This window comes from Ammospiza caudacuta, chromosome 12 (assembly GCF_027887145.1).
Source record: "Ammospiza caudacuta isolate bAmmCau1 chromosome 12, bAmmCau1.pri, whole genome shotgun sequence".
Classification (NCBI taxonomy): domain Eukaryota; kingdom Metazoa; phylum Chordata; class Aves; order Passeriformes; family Passerellidae; genus Ammospiza; species Ammospiza caudacuta.
The window spans coordinates 13,983,867-14,008,566 of NC_080604.1; the positions used below are offsets into that span (position 1 = coordinate 13,983,867).

The 24,700-nt window shown below is 45.8% G+C and overlaps 1 protein-coding gene across 1 annotated transcript in view; it reads right to left on the minus strand.

Annotated features, from left to right (window-relative positions):
- Window positions 1-21,511: 21,511 nt before the first annotated feature.
- The window catches only part of CFAP20DC (CFAP20 domain containing), a 64,717-nt gene continuing 61,528 nt past the window's right edge, over window positions 21,512-24,700 (minus strand). The window contains exon 17 of the mRNA XM_058813087.1: window positions 21,512-21,624. Within this exon, the coding sequence (XP_058669070.1) occupies window positions 21,512-21,624 (113 nt within the window). The remainder of the gene's footprint in view (window positions 21,625-24,700) is intronic.

The following is a 24,700-nucleotide window of genomic DNA, read 5'->3' on the forward strand; positions in this document are numbered from 1 at the left end:
TGGATTTTAGAGCTTGTGCCAGAGCTGGCATGAGCAAGCCCATGGTATAAGACCCACAGACCTGAAAAAGGACAGTTTAAAGGTTTTAGAGGACAAACGTCGCCTGTGGCTAGATCTGGAGGAGCAGCTCGAGGTTCTTCCCTTTTGCTCCTTTCAGCATGAAGTTTATGAACACAGGGACCCTCTTCCCATTTCTGGCTCCCCATCCCATGCCTGATCTGATGATGGGGCTGGGAAATGGGGCCACTTCTCACAAAGCCCCTTGGCAAGTTGTGAAGACTTCAAAATTGGTATTGGTTTGCCTTGGGAGCTTGCTGTCTTCCCCAAAAGTGCCCTGAGCAGAGCCTGGATCTGGTGAGGATTCAGAACTGGGGTGGGATTTGAACTCAGTGAGTGGAGCAAAACTCTGCCGGGTTTGCAAAACCTTCCCTGTTGGGTGCCCAGTCCTACAGTGAACATTGGCCTCACTGGGGCCCATTGCACAGCCCTCCCCTTCACCAAAGCTGTGGTTTTATTCTTTGCACATATTGATTTCATCACAGAGAAAGAAAAATGGAAAAATAAAACAATAAATGCCAGTGCTTTAGGGAAGTAATATATTTCTTTGGGCTGTTTATCTTCACCTTAATCCCAGATAAAATTTATTGGGTGGAGTCCCTGGGTGCTGAAATTCCTAGAGCCTGATTGCATTACAAGAGAGCGGCCCTGTCCTGGGACTTCTATTATATTATTTTTTAATTGTTTGCATTGATTATTGTTTTTTTCTTTCTAGAGTTGTGCCAGAATAAAAGGCACCTGTGTTCTGGCATCTGCCAGAGAGCTGCTGGCAGGAGAGGCAGAAAAGAAGGCATTGTGATAGGTGTTAAACAGACTTATTTGTCTAATAAAGCCTCAAACTTGTTTGCTTAAAAAAAACATTTCAGGAACAAGAAAGTTCTTGGACAAATATTGCTACAGCGGCTCGCGGTGTTGAAAAGGAAGAAGCTCCACCCCAGCCTGCTCTGGTCTGAAGCGCCGCTTGGCGGAGCTGAGTCACTGCTGCTGGGGAACAGACGGACAGACAGACAGACAGACAGATCCCTGCCCTCCCGGGGAGCCCTTCCAGGATGCACCCGGCCAGTGTTCCTGTTCTCCCTCGGTGCTGCAGGAAAAATTCACTGCTCTTCCCCACAAAATTCTGCCTTTTTCCTTCTTTATCCTTTCTTTGTATTTTTTTTTCTTTTTTTTTCTTTTTTCCCTGCTTTTGAGCCCCACGGGTCCCTCTCCCTCCCAACAGGTCCCTGACTGCGAACAAAACCATTTTGGTGCAAAGTGGGGATGCAACCCCAAAAGGGTGACTGCCAGATGCCCACAGCCCCTGAGTCAAGTTTTTCCCCATCCAAAATCCAGGGATTTCCTGCACAGCTGAATGCAGGGTGCAGAGGAGGCACTGGCAGGGTGGGAGCACATCCACCCCGTGTTCAGAGTTTATCACCACAGGAATGGAGGATGCTGCAGTGCCAGTGCCAGCCTCAAAAGGAATCAGTATGACTGAACTTTGCTGAGTTGATCAATAGGAGGCTGCTGTTTGCTAGAGAGCTTTATAAATTTTCTTGCTTATAAAAATGCTTGGCCAGCTTCTGCATCCACCAAACGGCTGGAGAGGGCATCTCATGGCAGAACTGGCCCTGGCACGAGCCCTCAGTTACCTGGGGTGTTTTGCTGCTTTCTGCCAGAAAGCACTTGGTACCTTCTGTCCTCCTACCCTTCCATCTAGCTTGGTTTCTCAAAATTCCAGATGATGCCATCAGTTTTTTAAAGGAAGTAATTCTGTAACTGGTAATTCAGTAACGGGCACTGTGTGGGCAGCAAGACCTGGTCCCTACACCAACCCTTTCAGCAGTGCAGGAGAAAACAGACAATGCCCTGAGCAGGAGCCTGACCTTGGATGAGCCCCACATTTGCAGAGTGAGCACCCTGCAAATTCATCCATGGCCACGATGGTCTGGCCCGCACAGCACAGCACAGCACGGCACAGCACGGCACAGCACAGCATAGCACGGCACGGCACAGCACAGCACGGCACAGCATGGCACGGCACAGCACAGCATGGCACAGCACAGCACAGCATGGCATGGCACAGCACGGCACAGCACAGCATGGCACAGCACGGCACAGCATGGCATGGCACAGCACGGCACAGCACAGCACAGCATGGCACAGAACAGCACAGCATGGCACAGCACAGCATGGCACAGCACAGCATGGCACAGCATGGCACAACACGGCACAGCACAGCACAGCATGGCACAGCATGGCACAGCACGGCACAGCACAGCACAGCACAGCATGGCACAGCACAGCACAGCACAGCATGGCACAGCACGGCACAGCACAGCACAGCACGGCACGGCACAGCACGGCACAGCATGGCGCAGCACAGCATGGCACAGCACAGCACGGCACAGCACAGCATGGCACGGCACGGCACAGCACAGCACGGCACAGCATGGCACAGCATGGCACAGCACAGCATGGCACGGCACAGCACGGCACAGCATGGCACAGCACAGCATGGCACAGCACAGCACGGCACAGCACAGCATGGCACAGCACAGCACAGCACAGAGCTGACTCCAGCCCATCCCAGCTCCCCTCAGCTCAGCCCATGACCCAGCCCAGCTGTGCCCCACGGAAAGGATGCCCAGGGCTTCCCCTTCACCTCCTCTCCCTTCTCCTACGAGATGAAGAACAACTAAAACCTCCCCCAGGCAAGCCCCTACCCTGCCAGCAAGTCCAAGGAAAAGCACATTATTCAGTGATGCTCCAGAGCACAAGGGGAAGGGCCAAGCCCACGTACCGCTCAGTGTCCGGGCGGGCTCCTGGCACATCCTGGCGAGCTGGGGCTCCATGTGCTCGGCACCTGCCCAGCCTGCCCAGCCCTCCTGGCACCTCCCCGAGCCTGATCCCCTTATCTCCTTATCCCCTTATCTCCCCACGGCAGGGAGAACACAGCACTCACTCACTGCTGCGGCCAGCAGCGCTTCCTGCGCAGGTTTGCTTCCCTTTGGCCCTCGCCTTTGTGGGAACCTCTCCCAGGGTGGGCAGCACCCTGACTTTCGGCTCTTTCCCCGAAGCAGCACACTGGGGTGGCAGGGGTGCTGCAATGGGAACAGGGGGCATGAAGCCAGGAGTGGCGTTCCCCAAAGTGGGGTAAAACCAGAACTACCTGATCTGTTGGGATTTCCCCCCAGCTGTGCTGCACGTGTGTGGCTGGTCCTGAGTTCTGCTTCTCTGCCTGTCATTTGCAGGAAGCTGGAGGTTCCTTTTACAAATAAGCATTTATTTATCCAGCAACAGTCCTGAGCTCAAAAGGAGTCCTGAGTTAACTCAAGGTATAGATTTAGGCTGTTTTCTTTTTAATCATTTATCATTGTTGTTATTATGGTTCTGAAGGAAGAAATCACTCCTGAAGTTGGCACTTGGGGCTCTCTATTTTTTCCAAAGTTGCACTTCATTTACCTGGCAATCAAGAATAAAAGTGTTTCCATTCCTTCTTTCCCTTTTCTTTTCCATTCTTACCACTTAGAAGAACCAAACATCTTCTCTTGGAGCTTTTAAAGCAATTTTGATCCAAGAACCAGTGGAGGAGTCATGGGGGTGGCAGCAAAAGTGCTTCCTTTGGGACTGCAGCTTGCACAGGGCTGGAGCAGAGCCCCTGTGGGACCAACGCTGCTTCCTGATAATTAGTGTAAAACCTGAAGGTGATCTCTGTATAAAGCTGTGCCCCGAGCCTTTCTTTGCTTCCCCCCAGGTCTGGTCCTCAGTGCTGGGCAAGAGGTGCAGGAGGTGCTGAACTCTGGGGGAAATCACAGCCTCTAAACCAAACAGGGTTCCAGATAAGGAGCAGAAAAGCAAACACACAGAAAAGCCTGGGCTCTGCCTTGGGATAATTATTGCCCTCGGAAGGAAATTCTAGCTGTGGTGAGAGTCTGAGCTTAAACAGCACAGTCTAAATCAAAAACCTTCTCACTCTCAGGGGAAATATCCCTCCTATTGGTTTGTTTCGCTGCTGGCAATAACCAGCTCAGCTCAATAACAAAGTGCCCCAAGCCCTGGAGCGCCCAGTGCTCATCCCCGCTGTGTCCCCTGCTTGCTGCCCTGCAGGAGCAGCCCCAGGGCACGGGCACTGTAACACCCTGGGGAGGTGTTCCATGGAGCCTGGTCCATGTGAGCTTCCCTCCTCTTTCAAGGGACCTGAGGCCAAATCCTCCATGGAGATGGAGCCGTTTCTGCTGCTTGCAGAACTGAGCAAAAACCATCAGCAGGGTCACGAGCCTCCAACAGCGAAATTGTGTGTGAAATGCTTTTGCTCTCTGGAACTGAACATTTCATCCAAGATGTTTCCCTGAAACCACAGGAAAGGATGGGGAGCTGTGGGCTTTCCTTGTGGCACATCCTGGTGTGGGGAGCCCTCATGTCTCATCTCTGTATCCTGTGGTAGCCCAGGTTTTGCCCATTCACTGTGGCACACAGCAAAAATGGGCTTTTAAATCCCACCTAACATTAGGGAATGTGTCAAGTGGGAGTGGGGCATCAGCTGAGTTTTGACTCAGCAAATAATTTACTGGTGCAGTGCAATTAAAATGCACCAAGCCTCATTCACAGGCTTCTCCAAGGGGTTCTGAATGATATAGAAAAAGAGGAATCAAGAAAAAAATAATAGATGTGGTATCAAAAAGCTGCCAGACCGGGGAATGAATAATCAGTGGTGCAAACTCACTGGACTGTGATCAGCACTCTGGTAGACCAGCAGGAGCGAGCTGGTGAGTGGGGAGCTGCTCTCCTCCTCCTCCTCCTCGCTCCATGTGCCAACACTGGGTGCATTGACCCTCAGTGAGTGGTGGGAGCATTGGGACACTGGTGCCAAGAAAGTGGCTGCAGGATTGTCCCTCCCAGGATGTGGAAGGTTTCCGCCAGAGATCCCTGGTTGGGCTCTGCAGTGCCAGGAAAAGCTGCTTTTCAGGAGTGAGCTCACTAGGACAAAGTGTTGACAAGTTGTTTCAGGAAAGGTTTGGCCACTGATAAGCACAGCGAGTGTTTGGTTTCAGATTGCTCCTGCCCAGCTACTGCAGGTGTTAAGTGTAGGTCCTCGGCAAGGAAACGCTCTGTACCTCCTGTGTTTGTGTTAAACCCCGCCCGCAGTCCCGCATGCCACATGGGTGAGAGCGAGGGCTGTCCCTGCGGCACACCTCCCACCTGTGCTGCTGCGGGATTATTCATCCTGCCCCGAGCAATCCCGCCCTGGGCTCGCCTCTGCTCTGGCCCTGCTGCAGAGCTCGGAACCAGCGCTGTTCCACCGGGCACAGTGAGTGAATCATGCCGGCACACCGTGACACATCCCCGGTGCCGCGGGTCACCGAGCATCCGGCACGGCTCCCTGCTGCCGGATGGGAGGGGTTGCGTGAGGACAGAGTTTAAAGAGGGCTGAAATAACAATATGGGACAGGAGGGCGAGGCAGCAGGTGCTGTGTGGCCGGCAGGGATGGATGGTCGGTGTGCCGGCTGCCGGGGGTGCTGTTGTGCAGCGCATCCCAGTGCCCAGCCCCGGCTGCGCTGCTGCGCGGAAAGGGAACAGGGAACTCACAGCCGCTGGTATATTAAACCAGAATATACAGAAATTATCCCGTGCCGTGCTCAGGCCCTGGTCTGTGGGCCCAGCACAGCCAATCTGCTTTTATTGTTCTGCAGGACTCCTCTGCAACAGAACGATGACAAATACCAGGAATTAGCGTGGTGTAATTACTCCGTATTAGCTGAATTCACAGTAGAGACACAGATCATAAACAGCCATTGATTATTCCTAATTCCACATTTTTACCATTCTGAATTGAAGCAATTACGCCTGTCTGAGGGAATTAGCTTCTCTTTCAACCCTGCAGGTTCCCAGTCACTGCCCTTCCTTTCCGAGTCTTTTTTACCGATGACAAAAAGGACATTCAACACAAATCCTTCCGTACTTCTAAAATAAAATGTCCTCTCCTTAGTCCCTAAATCCCTCTGACTTTGCAGCTCTGAGGTTGCTCCTTTTGCTGCCAGCTACATCAAGATTCTGGTGGCTGCTTGGTGTGTTCTGTGGCAGCTGGGCCACAGCTCATTGCACCCTGGGCTGCTGCAGGGGCATCAGCATCCCTGGCTCTTGGTGCAGGTGTTGGGATGCCTGTGGGAAGGGCCCTGGGCACACCAAGGCTCAACATCCATCTCCTGGTGCTCGTTGGTCCATGCAAGCAGTGCTCCTGTTTAAGCATTGTCTCCTTTTTGAAATAGGCCAGGACACGATTCCAAAAGCTAATTTGAGCCCCTGGTGAAATTGTGTTGGGGGCCTCTGTCTCCAACTGGGTAACACCTGCACCTTCCCCAGACAAGAGGCTGGGAGACCTCAGCACTCCCTTGCTACAGACCGCAAGCAGTATTAAAAAAAAAGCAGCATGTAGATATAAATTATTAATATTTGCATGGGAAATTTCTAACCCTATTAGTATCATATTGCTGAATTTGTTTCTTGCGCCCGGCAGTGATTTCATTACAAAGGGTAGCAGAGCGTAATGCCAGCTCTGCTGTGCTGGCTTGCTCAATTAATGGTGAGAGGGGCAAGAATCTGCTGTTTGTCGATGGCACAAGGCCTTTGGGACTTTTCTTTTTGCTTTTCCCCTGGTACAAACTGAGGGGTGGTGGGTGGTTACTGCCACCAGGCATGTGCTGCACTCACAGGTGTGCTGGGGTGCCAAGCTGGACCAGGGGGGCTCAGCCCAAAGGAAAGGAGACTCAGGGAGGTCATTTCTGCTCCCAAAAACCCCCTGAAAGGAGGTTGTTGCCCCATGGGGGTCAGTCTATCCTCCTCTCTCCTAACAAGCGACAGGACAAGAGGAAGTGAGCTCAAGCTGTATGGGGGAGTTCTAGATTGGATATTAGGAACAATTTCTTCACCAAAAGGGTTGTCAAGCATTGGAACAGGCTGACCAGAGAAGAGAATGAGTCACTGGAGGGATTTAAAAATGTGTAGATGTGGCTCATGGGTCATGGTTTAGTGGTGAACTGGGCAGTGCTGGCAGAACTGTTGGACTTGATGATCTTAGGAGGTTTTTCTGACCTAAACAACCCCACGATTATAACGTTCTATAAAGGGATGAGGGTCTGAAAAACCTCTGGTCCAAAGCCCTTCCCACTGCTGGCTTCAGACAGGGAGTTATTTATTCCAGGCAGTGGCTGTGACCATCGAGCAGCAGCAGCAGTTTTTTATTGCATCCATTCTAGGACACTGAAGAAAGATTATGCATGCTTGCACCATGCCAGCTTTTTATTAGATTGCAGGCAGGGGTTAAACTGATCCTTGTCAGCACAAATATAATGCCCAGGGTGATGGGAGCAGCATAAATTGAGGACAAGAGGTGGCCGCTTTTACCACGGCTCTCAAGAATGCTCTGCTGTTTTACTGCATCGTTTGCTCTTTAATTGGGACATTTCCCTCTGGCCAGGGGATGTCTTTCCTTTTTTTGCCAATGAGGTGCAATAAATAAATGGGCTGAGACACAGGCTCTGAGGGGAGGTGCAGTGCAGAGGGCAGATGAGTGAGGTACCAGAGCCCTTTGAATGTCCCCAGTTTGCCACAGTGGCGCCTGTGATGATCTGGTGCATCTCTCCCAAGCTGGGGACACGGGCAGGGGCTTCTTGTGGTGGCAGGGGGGGGGGCAGTAGTGCAAATCACACAGGTGGTTCATCCATTTGTCACCTCCATTATTTTCAGAGTACTGACATCATCAGGTGATGGACCTTAGTGCTGGGTCATGGGGTGTTTGTTTGTGGCCAGTTCTGGTGTGTCTGTGTCATTGAAAAGCAAATATTCAAAGGAGCACATGACAGTCCTGCACATGGGGCCAGCCAGAGCTGCTGGTTGGTTACCAGAGCAGGATATGGGGGTCTGGCCACCCCAGCTTGGGGCTGCAGGGCATCTGGGGGGTAAATAAGGTTCTCATTCACTTGTCCTGTTATTATTTACCTGCAGTAGTAAATTAATTAGATGTCTTCCACCCCCCCTCCCCACCCTCTCTGTGCTGCCAGCAGAGGAAATCCTGCTTTTGTGCTGCTAATGGACCTCACAGATCCAATAAAACATTACAGTGCAGACAAAATGTCTCTTTAAAAGCGCAATAGAAATTCAAACTCTCCACTGAGAACAAAGCCAGTGGGGCTTTTTGCATCTCCTGTTTTTATAGTATTCTGTAACATTTGTAAAGTAGATCACTTTCATCGAGGGAGTCTATCTTCTCTCCCAAGCTGTAATTCCTAGACTTCTTAAAGAAGATTTCTGCTCACAAAGGAAATAAAAGATAGAAATATGATGCTCTCTGACATTTGAACACACTACTGAGAATCTGAATTAAAACGAACAAACTCAGAAAGTATCATTTATACAGCAATCAACTTTAAAAAGTCACCATCTGCTAAGAGTTACCACCCGGTGTAGCTGTGTCTTTACTGCCAGACAGAGAATAGGAAATAACTCAGGGAGCTCTCCTGCACCTGCTGGGTTTTTCCTGGCGCCGTGCTCGCTCTGAGCTGTGCTGGCTGGGGAGCCACAGGGTTCCTGTTGCAGCTTCTCCTACACTACAGAGCATCATTCTGAACACAGCTGCCATTAGCAGGGAGGATTTGGGGCTGTTCAAGTTACAGCTTGGGATCAGCTTTTCAAAAAGTCTAAAGGGCAAGAGAAATGACCACAGCTGGAACAAGGGACCGGGATGTGGTTTATATTTAGAGATCTGATTTTTTTCCTTGCTTCCTGCTCACCTCCTTGCTGTCCCCAACCTCAGTGACATTGCCTGGTTTCTCATTGCCCTTTCTACTTTTGTCTTCCTATTTCATCATAATTGATGATAAAATTACCAAATTCTTTGCCCTGTGCAATCTGTCTAGTGCTCGCCTTGCAGTATTTTCCTTCATTTTGGTCTTCCACTGCTCATCACCTCCTAGAAAGGTTGTGAACTTTTTGATATAAAAATTTCCCATCAAATTTTATGTCTTCCACCAAGACCACTCTGTGTTCAGGTGATTCTTAACACAATTTAATCCTTTGTGCTGCCACTGCTCAGTGCCATTCCCTCTGTCTTGGAAATTGTGATGGTTTCCCTCTGACCTCTCCATGCACAAGACTCAACTGTGGCAACACAATTGCATGCACCACTTTAAGTCTTTGGTGTTTTTGGAAGGAGCTGGGAACTGAGCTGCGTGCATGAGGTGTATCAGCTGAAAAAGTGTGGAAAGGCTTGTGCAAGTAATTTCTGCATTGCCTGCCTTGAGTTTTATACAACATCACCAAGTGTTGGGAAGCTGTCATGGCTTTCCCCCACTGTTTCCCATCACTGTGCAACATTGATCACAGACTGCTTGGTTCAGATGCAAGGAAACAAGGCACAAGAAATGAATTAAGAAAAAAAAAAGTGTCCCAACAAGTTTCTCTTGTGTCTGTGCCATCACTGAACCCCATCACTGCCAGGGCTGCAGAGGGGCATCATCATTATTTGGGCTGATGCAACAACACCCATCATGGCAGGCAATTGCATTCCTCTCCCCTTTTAGGACTTAAGCCTCTCACCCCATCCCTCAGGAGGCCTCTGTGTCCTGTCTCCTTTCCAAGGTCTTGTCTTGTTGCAGAGACTGAGTAAAGGATTATAGAAAGTCATGTTGCTTTGTGCCTGGGGAAAGATGCTTTTGTCCTCACCCTCAGTTATCCTGTGTGTGTTTGTAGCTTTGTGCTGGCTTGGGGAATGACAGTGCCTGCAGTCCTTGCAGACTTGCTTTAAGGGTTTTAATTGCATTTAATCACAGAGGTCTAATTAAAGTTTGGAGGCTTTATTTCAGGCCAGTTAATAGATAAATTAGTTAAATTAATTGTGGTTTGCTGTATACAGAGATACCCTTGGTTTGGCAGAAGGGCAACCAACACATGCTCTGATGACAAATATTTCCAGCCTGGCCTGTGGGTCTGGAATCCCCAAACGTCTGGAGACTGATGGTTGGTGTTACAGCATGTGGGGCTGTGAGTGTCTTCTGCTGGCTTTCTATATCATCTCCATCATCAGTCATGCAACCTCACTTATTGCAAAATTAAATAACTCTTTAAAATCTGGATAGGAATCTGCTGTGAAGGATGTAAATGCCCTGCATCACCAAAGTGGTCTGTTCAAGGTTAAGTTTTACATGTTAAGCTTCTTTTAGGTGGAGGATAAAGCTCAGGAAGATTCAGAAAGCAGGTTGACACTGCCTTGAAGGACACCAAATAACATCTCTATTTTCCCCTGTAAATCAGCTGCCTTGGTAGCCCACACTCACATTTCATTGGTGACCTGCTTTGGATTTATCACCAGGAAAAATCAACATGTGCTGAATTGTCTATAATCCCTCCTCAGATGGAGGGGGTTGAATGAGCTGGGATTTTGTTGCTTTGTTGAGATGAAATGTAATTACCTTATGGGGCTTTGCATGGTGTGTTAAATTCTGCCAGTATTAAAGCGTGATACAAGCTATAGAACTGTGCTGCTTGCTGAAGATTTATGGAATAAAAGGTATAATTTCACACTTGACTGCATTTTATTTTGAAGTTGGATGTTGACGTGCTTTTCAGTTGTTTAGATGTGTTTATTTAGCCTTTACTCCCGGTTGAGACAAGCAGGCTGAGGGATTTGATGAGTGAGAGGCTGGAGTTGCCTTCCTCACTTGTCAAAGGAGATGCCTGAGAATGTGGAACCCCAGGCTGGAGCCCTGAGCCAGTGTCCCTTATGGTGACAACACACCAACAGCTCAAGCATTGTGGCTTTAGAGGGTGGAAAGTCTTTCTTCTGTCTGCTGTTTTCAATAGTTTATGTTTGCCTTCTCTGTACTCCAGAGGGTGTTCAGCCACAATGCAGCTCACAGCCTGTTTGGCCCCAAAGCAAATGGCTGATGCTACCAAAGAAAATGGTAAAATTTGTGCAAAATCTGAAATGCTAAAAATAAATTTGAAGTGGTAAAAAAGTGCAAATTCCTCCAGAGCTTTTCAAACCAGACTGGCCAAACATGAGGGGCATTTGTGTAACACGCCACAGAGATTCCCTCATGACTGAGGCAGTGCATGATGCTCTTCTCACATCAATGAATGGCACTTCTAGAGCATCCAAAAATTCACCATTGGTGAGAATTCTTATAGCTGGAATCCTGTGTTTGACTCAAGAGAAATGATTACAGAACTAATGACTCCCTTTAATGAGCACACAGACACACAGACACACAGACACACAGACACACAGACACACACACTGTAGCTGAGCCAAGCTGGGTGAGAACTCCATGCACTCCTGTCCGTACTTCATTGAAAACTGCATGGCTTTAATATCCATCAACTTCTGTGTAGGGCAGCAGCTTATTTTTAGGAATGATTCCATGTGCCATTTTGTACCACTGGCTAATTACCTGAAAAACAGTATAAAGAATTTTTTTCATGATATCCATAAGAAGAATCCATTTATTTCCCCTTTTTTCTTCCCACCTCCCACAGTCACTGAGAATCCATCCAGGAGCTGCATGGAGAGTGGTGCAGTTCCTGAGGTGAAGAGTCAGGGGGAAGCCTTTGGGCTGCCCAGGGTCCTTCACCACAGCTCTGCCATCCTTGGAAGGGGAAATTGCTAATCCAGACTAAAGACACTCATATTCAGCCTATGAAACCCAAACCCTCACGCTGCCTGCACTGTGGTGAGCTGCTGTTCTGAATACCTCAGCAGTTCCTTCCCAAATAACCTGATTTTTGGTGCTCACCAGCGGTGTGTGCTGGGGGAGCTGCTGTTTGCCCCAATGCTGATGGACACACGAGGCAGCAGCTCCAGCTTCACACCAAACCCAGGGCTCTTTGTCCTTCCAGTGACTCTCCCACATCCCAAGCTAATCCACCCATCCAGGAGGAACACCTCTTTCAGGAAAGGCTTTCCTTTTGGCCAGGACTGACTGCAAATAGCCCAGATCCGAGCAGTTGTTGCTGAGTTTCCAGCTGCAAAGCTCCAGCGTGAGGGAGGTGTTCCTGGCAGAGCCGTCTCGTAACGCGGCGCTGGGGGAGAGTTCCAGGAAGGGCCACCCTGCTCCTGGCCCTGTGTCCACAGCAGCTTCAGGTGACAGCAAGGCTCAGGGCTTCTGTGCTTGAGATGGCACTGAGGTGTTAGAAAGTCTCCTTTTCCCAGCCCTGAGATCAAAGAAGGAGTCAGGAGTCTTTGGCCATGGTTTTCAAGGTTGTTTATTCTCTGCTATCTGTAACATTCTGTTTCTGACCTGCTGAGGTCTGTCTAGCAAGTGGGTCCGTGGCACACTGAGGTGGTGTTATCTTTTTATACTAAAAACTACGTGTACATTACTTTTTCATTACCTATCACCTATGTAAGACAGTGTGTTCCTACTCTAAACCAATCCAAAAGTGCCAACATCACCCAGAAGATGGAGGCTAAGAAGAAAAAGAAAGAAGAAGAAAAAGGCATGCCCAAATCCCTCCATCTTGGCTTCGGAACCCTCGTTCTTAAAAACCCTAAAATTCTATTTTTCTATCTTATGACAAACTAACTATCATTCTACTTAAACTCTCATGGGTTGTGAATCCTCATATAAGGTTGGTAATTTTTTCCATGGGTTAAAATCAAAGGCACAGGTGTCTGTGGCTTTGTAGCAAGGTCTCTGAGCCCCTGGCCAGGGAATTGAGCCCTCCAGGGCACCCATAGGGATGTCCTGGGTTCTGACAGGTAAGCAGCTCCCTGGCCTTTGGGGCTTTCTGCTGCCATCTGTCAGCTGCCACCCAGCCACAAACTCCTCCGTGGTGCTGCCAGTGCTGCCAGGTTGCTCCCAGGGCAGCTCTGCCGCCTGCACCCACCCAGCCCCAGCTGTGGGACCACATCTGGAGAGACCCTCCTGGCAGTGAGCACTGGATCTGCTTCACCAGAGAGGCCCTGAGTGAAGCCAGCACTGAACTGAAGCTGCTTTAGAGTCAGAGGCTCCTCTGGAACAGGCACTGCAGCCCTGGTGAGCTCTGTGCCTCTGTGCTCCCTCATTAGGGTGTTTGCTGTCTTGTTGCAGCAAATAAATTACTATCATTAATATAAAGTTCATTTTCCCCCTAATAATTCCCTGAACTCATCAGCCTTTTCTGGTACTAAAACACCTCCCATGCGCCCTGTTTCACCTGATTTAATATTACTTCATGGGAGTTGTTATCTGCTAGAAAAACATTGCAAACTGTGGGATAGAGCTCAGTGGGGTGTGCACAGCACACAGCTCACAGCCCCCTCCCAGCCAACGCTCACACAATGTGCTGATGCTGAGCTTCACAGCAGCATCTTGATTTTAACTATTTAATAAAGGCTCAAAACTGCTTTCTTAGAGAGCCTGCATCTGTAATTATTTTCTCCATGAAGTAATTTTGGTTTCACAGGTAAACACCAATCTCAGCAATTTCCACTTTTAATGCACAATCTGATTTAGGACTAAACATCCTCTGCCTGCTAAACAGGTATTTATTACAAGCAAGCTGGCCTGACACCCTTCCTCACCACCCAGGTTTTCCCTCCCCCTACACAATAATTATGGTTTTTGGGGGGGAAAAATGTGTTACAACACATGCCTGAGGGGGGCCTGAGCAGTTTAACCAGGTTTAATTACACCATTAGCAGTGTGGGTGAAGCATACAAGTAAACAAGTCATAAATCAGCTCATAAAGGGAGCAGAATAACCCCCTTCCACCCACACTGAGTGCAGATTGCACAAGGGGTGTCCTGGGTGTTTGGGCTGTACAGATTTGGGTGCCATCGAGCTGCTCACAGCTACACATGTCCCCAAGCACCAGGTGTCACCCCCTGCTCCCCCAGGACTGACCCTATGGGATGAAGGCTCCTGCTCCTCATTCCACACAAGTCTGGCGCTTTTCCAGGAGCTCCTTCCCCCAGGATCAGGGGGCTCCTGTCTGCCTGGCCATGGGCTGTTCCACTCACCAACCACTGCAAAGGGTGTCCTCTCTCCAGCTTGGATTCCCTATGGAAAGAAGCAGTGATGATCTGCAGCATCTGGATTGGTTTTTCCAGAGGAACTTTGGGAATTTCCATGTTGATGTGGCAGCTGGTGTCCCCCTGCCCAGAGGGGATTGGCATCATCCAGAACCACTGTGGCAAATGAACCATTGGTTAAAAAGGATTTACCTGACACTGAGAGAGCTCTTAAGAGCTGTTAGAGTGTGCTCAGTGATCCAGCTGCACAAATGTGCCAGTCTGCTTGATAAAAGATTTTAACTGCTTTAAAATATAGTTACAGGCTGTTGCATAAAGGAGAAACAGTGTCTTAACTCTTCACAGGCATTGAATCTGCTTTACTTCATCATGTGTTACAGTGATTTATGCAAGATATAAAAAACAATTGTCAAAAATGGGAAAGAAAAATTCAAAGCCAAAAGCACAGCCATTTGTTCTGATAACATCTGGTAACGTGTTAATGCAGGGGAAAAGAAACATCAGTGCTGCAAATGGAAAGGGACCATTCAGCAAACTAAACTCTTCCCTGGGAAAAAAAATTTCCACAGAATAATAATTATCCATTAGCTTTAAAATAAACTACAAGTTAATAGGTGTTTTCCTAGCATATAACACATTTTTCCAGGGAAAACAAATCTATCACCAAGTGAATTTGTATTTCTAATGCTCTTTATTTTCATGATTGGATCAAAACAAAGCCTTGTGAAGACAGAAAAAAAAGGTGCCCTAGAAGAATAAAGGGTTATAATTCAGTCAAGGCTTCATAATGGCACTGCATACCCACTGCAGTGGAAAGAGAGCCTTGAGACTGAATTAGTGCCTGAACATTTTGTGCAAAATCCTTCATTGTTACAGGGCCTTGCCCGTCCATATTTATGTGGTTTATAAGGTGTCACGTAGTTGTACATTTTAATCTCCTGGCACTGAGTTTATTGCTGAGAGGGCTGCAGAGCTGGAGGTGTCAGAGGACCAGGAAAGGAAAGCAAATTAATGAATTATCACCTTTATCCCTATTTCACTATGTTCTTTATGCAGAGCCCCACAAATGGGTGTCACCAGGGTTTTCTGGGCTCAGGGTGCCCATGGATGGGGCCAGCAGAGCCCAGGGAGGAGGAAGGCTGTTGGGATAGGGAAAAGGCAGGACCCAGGAGTGGGGCTGGGGCAGCAGCCACAGCAGGGCTGGTGCAGCTCCCTGCCACCGGCACCTGGCTTAGCTGGGCTCTGCCTGGCACTCAGTGCTAAATCCAGCTGTAAATTTGACTACAGACAGCTCATTCCCATTTAAACAATGCATCATTAACCTGCAACAGTGGCAAAGTGTTCCCAGGATGACCTTCAGTGTGATGAGTGCACAAAGTGATATCAAACCCCCTGTTTCACTTGGAGGAAGGTATAAATACATTAAATACCTTAAATACCTTCTGTCTGTGTGTGTGTAGCTCTTAGGTGGCTCTGGAGGGGAAGTGGCAGCAGGAGAAGGGATGGTGGATCCATGTCAGCTCACACTCCTGTCCTGGGTGTCTCAGAGCCTGTTGGGGGTTGGTTTGCTTATGAGCTGGAAGTTAACAGGAGATATCAGTAAAAGATAACAGGAGACATCTATAAAAGATAACAGGAGATATCAGTAAAAGATAACAGGACACATCAGGCACCTTGGAGCACCTTACAGACTGACAGACTGACAGACACTTCCTTCAATTGGCACGTGAGGATTTATAGCTCATGTTAAATGAGGTGTGGTGCACAGCAAGGGCACTGCAAGGTATCCCTGGCACCGTGAGCTGCCAGGCCCTCAGCACCCAGCTCCTCTGCCATGGCACACAGTTGAATGACTCAATTTTACCCCACTAACATTTCAGAGCACTGACACAATGCTATTCCTCCTCAGAGGCTCCTCTCAATCCCCAGTGAGAAAACAGCAGCCTAATGCACAGGAAACTCCTGCATGGGATGTTTGCTGAGCTTTATGTATTCATTAGAAAATTACTCAGTGCTGTAATAAATGCATCCAGAGCTTTGATATTTTGCACATCAGGTGGTAGAACAGTAGCTGGGAATAGATTGTCTGTGTGGAGGTTTCTGCCTGGAGTGCTGCAGCAGCAGATGGTCTAATAAATATGCAGTGTTCTAAAACAACGTCAGTAATTTCTGTGACCTCAGGTTTTTTGGTCTCCCATGCAGATAAAATGCACAATCATCCAGTAATAAACTTTTTCATCAAAGAACCCCCTAAGCAGAGTAATGTAAACATCTTTTGAAGTACACTAGCAGTTTGCACTGGGAGCCTAGCTGGGTTTCTTAATGAAAAGAGTTTTACTGTTGCTCTATGGGTCAGTGCAGAGAACCCACCACTGGCATAGCCTGAACCTCTCCTCTGGCAGAGGCCAGGTGAGGATACCTGAGAGGACTGGGATGAGAACACAGTGTTAGTCCTCAGGAGCACTCCAGCCACAATGCAAAAGTAAAATTGCATTTTATTTAATGACTCTTGATAGCATTTTTCTTCTGCTGTTTTGTAACCTGTTTCTGTAATCTTTTTGTAACCTGTTTCTGTAATCTTTCAAACCTGTCTGTTCTTCAAAACTCCTGGTGAAAGAACACGGTAACAAATGAAACCCTGAGATGTGCTGAGGGCGGCCCAGCTGCAGGGCTGATCACGCCCTGCTCTGGCTTTAGCAGAACGTGCTGCCCCTGCGGCCCACGCTGGACCCTCGTGCTGAGGGCTGGGAGCCAGAGCAGCTGCCCAGGGCCTGACATCTCCTTTCTCCTGCAGTGCTGAGGGGATTCCTGTGAGACACCTTGAAGGACACCAGTGCAGGGGCTGTGTAAGCAGAGAGACCCAGCTGGGCCACATTTTGATAGAACTAGAGAAACAGCCTTGGTTACAAGCACAATTCTGGTGCTGGGACACCTGGTGTTGGCGCAGGCCTTGTGCTCACCTCCAGAAATGTCTCTCAGCTCCTCAGCATCCCCAGCCCAAGCCCACTCTCATCTGCCATGCAGACTGGATGAGGCTTGGAAAGGGATTAAAAGCATCACAAGTGTTGATTCACCACTGATTTACCACAGGAACTTTCATAATCACTTTACCATGCAGTTTAATGCCCACAGATTATTTGTGTGCTTGAAAACTGTCAGACTTGGAAACAGAGCTGCTTTTAGAGGGGTGTGACAGGAGCAAAATCCTGCTCAGGTCTTGGCACCCTGGGCTGATGCATGTGAGCCTTGGGAGCTGCTCCTGGGTTTCATCCAGGACTCTGCATTTGTGCTGCTGACAGTGCCTGCAGCCGGATCCCTGAACATCACAGGCAGAAATGCCTCTGCAGCTGCTAATGAGTAAGTTAAACACCAAATAAGAAGAAATGACAAATATTGTTGTTACACTTACATATTCTCATGGGTATCGTCAAGCCAAGCTTTCAGTTTATCAGGGAAGTGAATTTAAATAGTTTTTTTCAAGATGCCAAAAAAGGTGGCAGATAAGGATGCCAAGTTTCTATAGTAACCATGAGAAAAGCAGTGATTATCAGCAATATCACATAGGAAAGACTGGATTGTCTTTTCATTTTACATGTAGCCCATTGCTTAAAAATTAAACCCTTTGAAAAAAAGGTAAAACCCTATGAAAATAAATTGAATATGAAATGCATTATGGAAAATTATTTTCTAGGATTTTCCAGCCTGTGTATCCTTGACTCAGTGTTTAGAGGATGAGTCTCTGAGCAGAATGCTTTATGGCAGAAGAATATGTGAATAATAAAGCAGGACTTTTCATATTTTCTCACCTAGTAACCCAGGCAGCAGAGGAGAAAAAATCAATATTGATTTCTTACTTAAGCTCCTTAGGACAGAGTGTGTTCTTTGTTTGGCACAATGAGGCTCAGGTACAGACAACACTTGGGTACAAGAGTGTGAAGTCTCAGAGCTGCTGGGAGGAGCCCAGGTGGCAGCACAAGGTACCAGGCTCAGTGATCTGCACCTCAGTGCTGCTGCTCTCACACACACCTGAGGGCTGAAACCTGGCTGGACTTTGGAGAAAACCATGGTGGATGGACCTAAGACAAAAAGAATGAGAGATGAGGAGAATCATTCCAGCAACATTCCAGAAACACACTGCTCTGGGCTGTGTTTTAAAGCAATAAATTGTATTTTAAAGATTTCTTCTTACTCCTGAACTATCTGCAAGCTGGTTGACTGTTTCTTAGCAAGCAGAAACAAAGCAAAGGTATCAGTTACATCTCACATGTGTAAGCAGCACAGAAAGGCCTGAGAGACCAATTGGTTGACTTGTGATCTGCTGACTCCAACAGCTCTACTAACCTAACTTCCTGTATTTTTAATGCAGATCCAAGGAACATTATTGAAGCCTTACTAAAATTTACTGCATTTCAAAATTTCCGTTCCCAAAATTCATAATTGATGCCAGATTTGTAGAAATAAATCCCTGCAATTTCATTTATGAAACTTTATGCCCAGACACAGGTACTTTTACCTGTTGGAAAGCATGCTATAGTGAAAACTGATTCTCATGGCCTCAACCATTGCACATGACTGCTAAGAGCAAATCTCTGTGTTTCTCATCACTTGCCATAACTGCTGGCTTTGACAAATTGGCTCAACAAAGCCCCTGCTGTGTGTCAGCAGTGCTTTAGTTTGAGGTTCACAGGATGATGATTAAGGAAAACATTGTGAGCAAAACTCAGAGCCCTTGTGAGCCTCTGGTGCTGCTCCAGGCAGGGCTGTTGTTCACAGCCTCGTGGCAATCAATCCCCCTGGTGCTGGAGACATAAAGCTGCTAACTAGAACACAAAGGGCAAGGATCCCAAACTGCTGATCTTGAAAAGCAGGTCACAGCTGCTTACCTATAAAATACTGCTGTGCTAATGACAAAAAACCAGATCCTGTTTGTGCTTGACTATGAACTGGGAACAACAACTCACCCTGAACTTACTGTCAGTCCTCACCTGACTCCTTAGCTCATTACAGGCAGGGATAAGGGTGTAGAGTCTCCAAGGACTCCCCTTTGCCCAAGCTTTGGATGCTTGCTGGTGGTGGTGTTTGCAGGAGTCCCAGGACGAGGGAAGAGATGAGAATTTTGACTCCGTGTTTCAGAAGGCTGATTTATTATTTTATGATATATATTATAGTAAAAGAAAATGATATATTAGACCTATACTAAAAGAATAGGAGAAAGGATTTCATCAGAAGGCAGGAAAGGAGAGGAATGGAATGATAACAAAATCTTGTGACTGATCAGAGAGTCTGAGACAGCTGGACTGTGGTTGGCCATCAATTAAAAACAACCACATGAGACCAATCACAGATGCACCTCTTGCATTCCACCGCAGCAGATAACCATTGTTTACATTTCATTTCTTAGGCCTCAGCTTCTCAGGAGAAAAGATCCCAGCAAAAGGATATTTCATAAAATACGTCCGTGACACCTACTGGTGCCCTTCTGTGTGTGACAGGTGAGTGAGTGCCAGGACAAGCACACCCACCCAGACAGGCCCTGGCAGACAATCCCCTGACACCAGTTTGCAGCCAGCATTTAGCTGGGGTCTGTTCTCCCAAGGAGTGGCAACCTCAGCTGCATCAGGGACCCAGTCTGGACTCAGTGGTGCCCTGGAACACCCACCCTCTCCTGTGAGACATGTGGCTATGAAAGAAAATTAATGACATGTTTTAAATACCCTTGCCACAAACGGAGGGAGTGTGGTTGTGATCACTAAATGATGCTAAAATGGCCAGAGATATGCACAAGTATGTACAAGCCAGCATCTGATTTTTGAAAGTCAAAATTATGATTTCATTGAACTTTTAAACTGATTAGGGCATTAGCAAGAACAGTACAAATCTTTCTGGCTAAGGCAGGGTAAGTAAATTATATCAGTGCAGTATCTGTCTTCCTGTGGATTTCAGTGCTACTCTTCCTTGAATCAATTTGTGATGATGTGTTTGTACCTGCCACAGAGCCAAATACACAATCTGATCTTATGCCAAGCCACTATTAACAACTGCATTTTCAATTGATTCTAGGATATTCATTAACTGGAATCTACAATTACATATAATTTACAGGCATATAATTTTAAATCACTTGCACTGAGCTTACTAAGCTCACTTTATGACATTCAAATACATTATTCTTAAAAATTCACTGAGTAGTCAGCTTGAAAATAATTACAGTGGGATAGCAGTGGATATAATCAAGTAGAAACTTAGAACAGGAATGACCAGCAATGCCTATAGATCACTTTTGCCATGTGATTTTCACATTCCCTCCAGGAAATGTTATGTACTGGACTGTGGGCTCCAGAGCTGTTCCACTGACTCAACTCCATTAAAACAAAAACTCCTTGGACCTCTTGTGTCATGGACAACTCCTAAGCAACAGCTTTTCTCCTATACTGGCAGCTGGTGTTTCAGTGATTTATTTACCCTTTAGACAAGTGTCCTGCTGGGGGGATGCTCTTGGCAAGCAGCACTGCTCCTGCTCTGGGGCTGGCAATGTTGGGCACAGCTTGGAGCTGAGCAGCAGCCAGAAACATCAGGGTCAGGTTAACTGGATTTTAGGTCAAAGAACACTACACAGGATCCATGCACAGTAATAAATCCATGAATAAATAAAACAAATAAAATACATGCACGCTATTTTATATTGTGATTTCATTTGCAAATGCTACATATGTTCTGCTCTTTATCTGTATTCTTTCTCTGTGATCTTTGTGCTCTTTATCTGTATTCTTTGTGTAGACTTATTTTACATACCATAAAAGCAAAATCCACAGTGATGCAGGAAATTTAAAACTCCAAGTTGGAATTTAGGGCCCTCACTGAAAACTGGACTGAAACCCAACAGAGATGTGTTAAATTAATTGCATTATTTTATTGCAAGGTGTAGTGGAGAACCTCACACAAAAACGTTGGACCAGCCCTCCAAGCACAGCTTCCCACAGGAATCACAAACACCTCCCTGCCTTACCTGACACAAGAATTCACTTTTGGAGTGTTGGACCAACCCCTCCCCACCTCTCAGCCCTGTGTTGTTACAGCTGATACCCTCAGCACCTCACAAAATACACAGCAAACAAGTAATTTTTTTTTTATTTGAGTAAAACCATGATTTACACATAAACACCACCAACCTTCTTGATTCAGCTTCATTTGTTTTCATATGGAAGCTGTGAATATTGGAAATAAATTAGACTAGCAAATAACTGTCTTAGACACAAGGAACTTTTATGCTATGTGATCTTCCACTGCATTACAATTTAATACAAAGCTATAAAAATAAGACACTCTTTGCCAAATAAATTAATTTGGTTGCAAAACTATTGTTTAATTTAAGTTTCGAGTTATATAATAAATTATATGGCTCAGTCAGATTTTGCAAGAAGTTAGAAGATACTATGAATACAAAATAATACCCTCTGATGTTCTGACTATGCCAATTCATAGCATTTCCCAGAATTTGGGTCAAAGTAACAGTTCAGAAATGGATCATACAAAAGAGTCAAAACTTGCTCATCTTCTTCAGCACTGGGGTGATCTTCACCTGTGTGAAGTGGAGAAAGTAAGAATAAATCACTCTTATTCCCTCCAACAATAACATGGAAATATCTTTCTCTCAGATGTGACATTTTTTCTTTCAAATGTATAATCTTCTGACTTCTGAATTGTTGCCTTCAAGATAACAGCAATTCACATTTTTATTATATTTCTGAAGACTTGTACTTAACTTGAGGTGGAATGAGGTCAGCTGGAGTTTGCTTAACAACTGGACTTTTCAAAGTTCAATGGAGCAGTTCACCAAAAGTACCTTTACTAATAGTGGATAAAAGTATTCTTAAGTGGTATTTTCCTCAATAACCTTCTTAATAATCTTTTAGCTTGAACAAAGACAGTTAGTGCATACTTAAGGCTTGTAAGAATGAAAGAATTTGCATGTCTAGTATCCAATATGTCACCTGAATATCCAGGATAGGTAAAGCTGTGCAAAAGATGATCTTTCAATATCAGACAGGAAAAAAGATTCTTCCAGATAATAAAAAATTTAAATCTAACTTGTCTAAAGTTATATAAAATAACTTTAAGAAAACTTTCAGGTAACAGAAATGAATCTTTAGTCTAGAATATACTGATAAAGCCCTACAGGCTTTTCTTTCAGATGCTTTATATAGTATAGCTTCTTTTCTGAACCTGTGTGTCTTTCATATAAGCTAAATTTAAGTCATATGATCTACAGCTTTTTGATAGGAGATAATTCACAGCTCAATGCAATCTGTACCTTGAATTTCATCATAAATGTTCACCCCATCCTCAGCTTGCTGATATTGAGTGCTTTGCACACCCCAAAGCTCCATGACAAGTAATGGCCTGTTACGCAAACAGCAATGGTTTCACAACTCTCAGATCCTATTTTCAGCCAGGATCACACAGCAATAAATAAAGAACATTATCTGGAGACCAGAAAGTAAATTGGAGCATTTGATGCATACAGAAATGTATGCATCCCTTCAGAAGAGATTTCAGTTTTGTTTCCTCAGTAGCATGTAACAAATACCATCAGAAGGAAACTGTCGTTCACCCCAACCAAAGATAAGAAGGCAAAGCCAAATTGTTTCCCTCCTGCTGTGGGTGCTTCATCAGGCCTGGGACACCAAATGAGGTCAAGTGGGATATTTTGTTTGGGCAGCTCTTGGGCAAAGTGATGCAGTGCAGAAAGAAGGGGAAGAACTGAATGTCTTTTTCTCCATTCCAGATCACAGCACACAAGCAAATGGTGTTCATGCCTCACTCCCTCACACAGCCTCACAATTTCACCTGAAACCATGCTGTTATTTCCACTGCATTCTTCCTTTTATTATTTTGCTTTCCAGTGCCTATGCTTCACTTTAAAATGATTCTCTTTTCTCCTCTAAGCTTAAATGTCTCTCCCTCTTTAGCTTGAAACTGGCCACTCAATACACTCCCTGGTTTGAGTTAGGAATGAGAAATTCTTCAGCCCCATCACAGGTATACCTCTTTCCCCATGTGCCTTGAATTCATACCAAATGAAAATTATATTGCATCCAGGACTAGCTGGATTTATACCTTTGTATCAACAATTCCCTGCATGTATTTTCATGTGACCAGAAGGAGAACTTAGTTTTCTAGACCTATCTTGTTTTTAAAATCAGGTTTAATTCCTTTAGCAGCTCACAAGACCCCTAAATGCATTAAAAGGCATTTCTAGGTGTTGCAACAAATTTCCAATGGCAGGATGGAGTATCCAATTCTGAGCAGACATACGAAAACCTCCTTGCTTCTTCCTGAATAGAAGTACTACTTAAATTAAGTGATATTCTTCTAAAAGACTCCAGCAGTATGTAGTGGTTGTATTAGAAGTTGTCTTTCTTGTTTCAAGGGGTACATTCTGGGCAGCCTGACCACAGACAGGACAGAAGTGTTTGTGGCCAAATTAACTGGTCAACAGGTCACTTTCAAAGAAAATTTCCATCGTTGTTCATCTCGCCACCACCCACACTTCTGGGGTTGGAGCTGCTCAGAATTGCATGAAAAAAACTCTTTGCAGTTTAATTTGCATCTCATGGTGAAAGCAAAATCAAACCTTTTGTTCTTAAATCACTAAAAAATTAAATGGTATTTGAGGTGAGAAAATAATTTGATTTTAAATGAAAACTGAGGTCTGTGATATACATTACAGAGGGATGAGTGGTTTTTATGTTCAGGTGAAAGAAGACTGAAGGCAGCTAGTACCTGCAAATACCTGTTATATGAAATTAAATGGTGTCCCATTGAAATCAAGGGGGGCATTGTTTTTCTGGAAGAAGACTTGATCAAGATGTCTAAACCCAGACAACAAAGAACAGGCAGGCATGTAGCAGCTTTTTCTGAACTCAGAAATGAATGTACAAATAACTGTGTTGTTTTATGGATTATGTCAACAGTGTTTACATAGTCACCACTATGGAGAACTAAAATAAATAATTTCCCTTTTCACAGAAATATATTTTTATTTTATTCTAGGTTTTAACATTAGAAAACACTTTGTAGCAAATCTCACTTTTAAGATAAATGGACCATATTCTGACTCTGATGGAAGTCCCATGCACTGGATCAGCTGTCAGCAGATGGTCTGGTGGAAAGAACACTGCTGATATTTTCTCCAAGGTGATCCTTGAACTACAGTGCTCCAATCTATCCTGTAATTATTTACTGCAGGGTTACCATATGAATACTGCCAGCAGCTGTGGCCCAAAAAAGAAGACTTTGTGGTTCCTGGAGTTTTTATAACCTTATCCCCCTTGGTCTTAAGGCCAAGATACCAGAAAGTAAGTTCCAGAACACTTATAGCTTTATCACTGTCACTTTATTTGGAGAATTTCTTGCTATGTCAAGATAAACAAAACTGTATATACCCCAGAAACATCAGTGCCCAATAATGGAAAAATCTATGGAAATTTATCATACTTATGAGTCTAATTTTTTCCTCTTATTGTATTGGGAAACCTGTTGAATAGAAGACTACTCATTGCATCTCACCATTTAACTAATGGATGGTGCAAATGTTAAGAAAGGAACTACAGAGTGAAATCCTTTCTTAGAAAGGAATCACTTTTTCCCCCAAA